Source organism: Limulus polyphemus, unplaced genomic scaffold, assembly GCF_000517525.1.
Source record: "Limulus polyphemus unplaced genomic scaffold, Limulus_polyphemus-2.1.2 Scaffold5304, whole genome shotgun sequence".
NCBI classification, from domain to species: Eukaryota; Metazoa; Arthropoda; class Merostomata; order Xiphosura; family Limulidae; genus Limulus; species Limulus polyphemus.
In genome coordinates this window covers 63899-66164 of record NW_013670914.1, presented here as the reverse complement: position 1 = coordinate 66164, position 2266 = coordinate 63899, and the positions used below count along the sequence as shown (strand labels likewise).

The following is a 2266-nucleotide window of genomic DNA, read 5'->3' as shown; positions in this document are numbered from 1 at the left end:
TAGGCTTAACTTGTTTTGAAGAAGTAAACCACGACCTAGATGGGCTAAACATTGCACGTTTCAGTGCTCTGGGTGAATCAGTCGTTTCGATAAAACGTTTAACCGTCAATGGTTGAACGATATGAAATTATCAAGATTTAGTCAAAGTACCGAACTTCAGTATTATTCGTACATAAGGCACAGCGTACGATTAATTTTATATACAAATTTAGACCAATAGAGGGCGGTGTGCTGATGTCTAAATAGAAATTTCTAATTTTCAATAGTAAATAGAGAGAAAAGTCTTTAGCAACAAATTGTTTTTGTTTTTATAAAGTAATTGTTTTTATTATTCAAAAATATTAAACAGAAAAATATTTTCTTTATTTTCAAGAGCCTTACGTCCTCCAGTTATTTGGGAGGGTGTAAATATTTACTCCATTACACCAGTACTTGTAAAAGATCGATGAAAGAAATCCATCTGAAAAATCACCCATCCTAAGTGTAATACAGAATAGAAAACATGTCCAACATAATTAAATGGTTTTTTTTCTTACAAAACTTATATATGTAAACAATAAAAACCAGAACGAAACATTTTGAAAAAGAATCCTAACTTCTACAGCTCCAACTTGGTTCGTGACTTAGCTTGGTAATATCAAGTATAAGTTACTTTTAAAAAGGATCGTAACTTCAAGTGTCATTCTCATTATTAAACATCATTGTCCATGGTGAAATTTAATTATGAAACCATACTATTTATAGTGACATTTAATTATCAAAATCTGTTTGTAGTGTCATTTAGTTTTAAAACAATGTTATATCCAGTGTCATTCTGACCAGTAAACAATGTTGTTTGTAGTGTCATTCTGATCAGTAAACAACATTGTTTGTAATGTCATTCTGATTATCAAACAATGTTGTTTGTAGTGTCATTCTGATTATTAAACAATGTTCTTTATAGTGTCATTCTAATTAGTAAACAATGTTGTTTGTAGTGTCATTCTGATTATTAAACAATGTTCTTTATAGTGTCATTCTGATTAGTAAACAATGTTGTTTGTAGTTTCTTGTTAACCATGAAAGTGTTCAGGTACATACTTTGAGAATAATCATGTGCGAATAACTGTAACTTTGTTTTTTATCAGTTACAAAATAGATTCGGTAGCTTCAGCAGTCAGATTAAGATATAGATAGAAAACTTCAAACTAGTTTACTTCGTTTTTTGAAGACAAAAATTACTCTGTTACAAGTTTTAGAACATCAAAACAAAGATAACGTACGTTATTAAAAACTCCCCCAGGTAAGTGGCGTAAAGATGTGTTAGTTTTAACAAGGGGGGACAAACTCTTACAAAGTTCTAACATTAATTACACAAATTTATAAGCAGGGTAACATGTTCAATACATATATAAACGTTTTAAAAGATGTATATACAAGTTAACGTCTTCTAGCTGTGTGTATATATATCTTTTGAAAAGGTATTATATATGTGTATATATATACACACACACATATAAATGTTTAAAAGATTTATATACAAACTTTTTAAAGATAACGAAGCGTAAATGGCAATATACCTCCCCACCCCCCACCCCTGTAGAATAAATGCTCGAAAACAGTTTAATAAAAGTATATCAATGGCACTTGAGAGATGGGGGAATGTAAAACCTTTTATCTAACGGCTGTACAATCACAGGCCTGTCGTTCCGGATACTTCGAGAAGCAGGGCGGATTACATTGAAAAAGAGAATGGCACATAAAATATGTAGAAGAGTGTTTCACTGGAATCAAGAGTTTAAACTCGCATAAAAATACAGATGTTAATGGTCCAAGGAAAACCATTTTCCGAAGTGTAATCTAATTTGTCGTGTCTTAATTGTCTCAAAGAGCAAGCGAACACCAATGGTTCAAGACGCAGACAAGTTTCGTAAAATTTCAAATAAAGAAACAATTCATCAATTTCTTTCCGGCTTATCACACCTCCTGGTGGGTGGTGCGTATAACACGCTTGGCGTCTTTCACATTCCACCAGGATCTGGCCTTTCACACACACACACACACACTCAGCGTCTCCTCTAAACTGTCGCACTCTGGGGACGGTGAGGTATCACTTTATTTTTGGTTGGTGGCGCTTCATGTGTAGAGCTAGGTGATCGGACCTGGCAAACGATCGGTCGCACACTTTACATTTAAAAGGCTTGGCTCCGGTGTGCTTCCGATAGTGTCGGGTGAGTTCGTCGGAACGGGCAAACCGCCATTGACACTCGGGCCAGTGACACCTGTA

At 34.2% G+C, this 2266-nt stretch overlaps 1 protein-coding gene across 1 annotated transcript in view; it reads right to left on the bottom strand.

Moving 5' to 3' along the window:
- Positions 1 to 1639: 1639 nt before the first annotated feature.
- LOC106472407 (Krueppel-like factor 5) overlaps positions 1640 to 2266 on the bottom strand; it is a 21823-nt gene continuing 21196 nt past the window's right edge. The window contains exon 5 of the mRNA XM_013933051.2: positions 1640 to 2261. Coding sequence (XP_013788505.1) covers positions 2090 to 2261 — 172 coding nt within the window. The 3' untranslated portion in view covers positions 1640 to 2089. The remainder of the gene's footprint in view (positions 2262 to 2266) is intronic.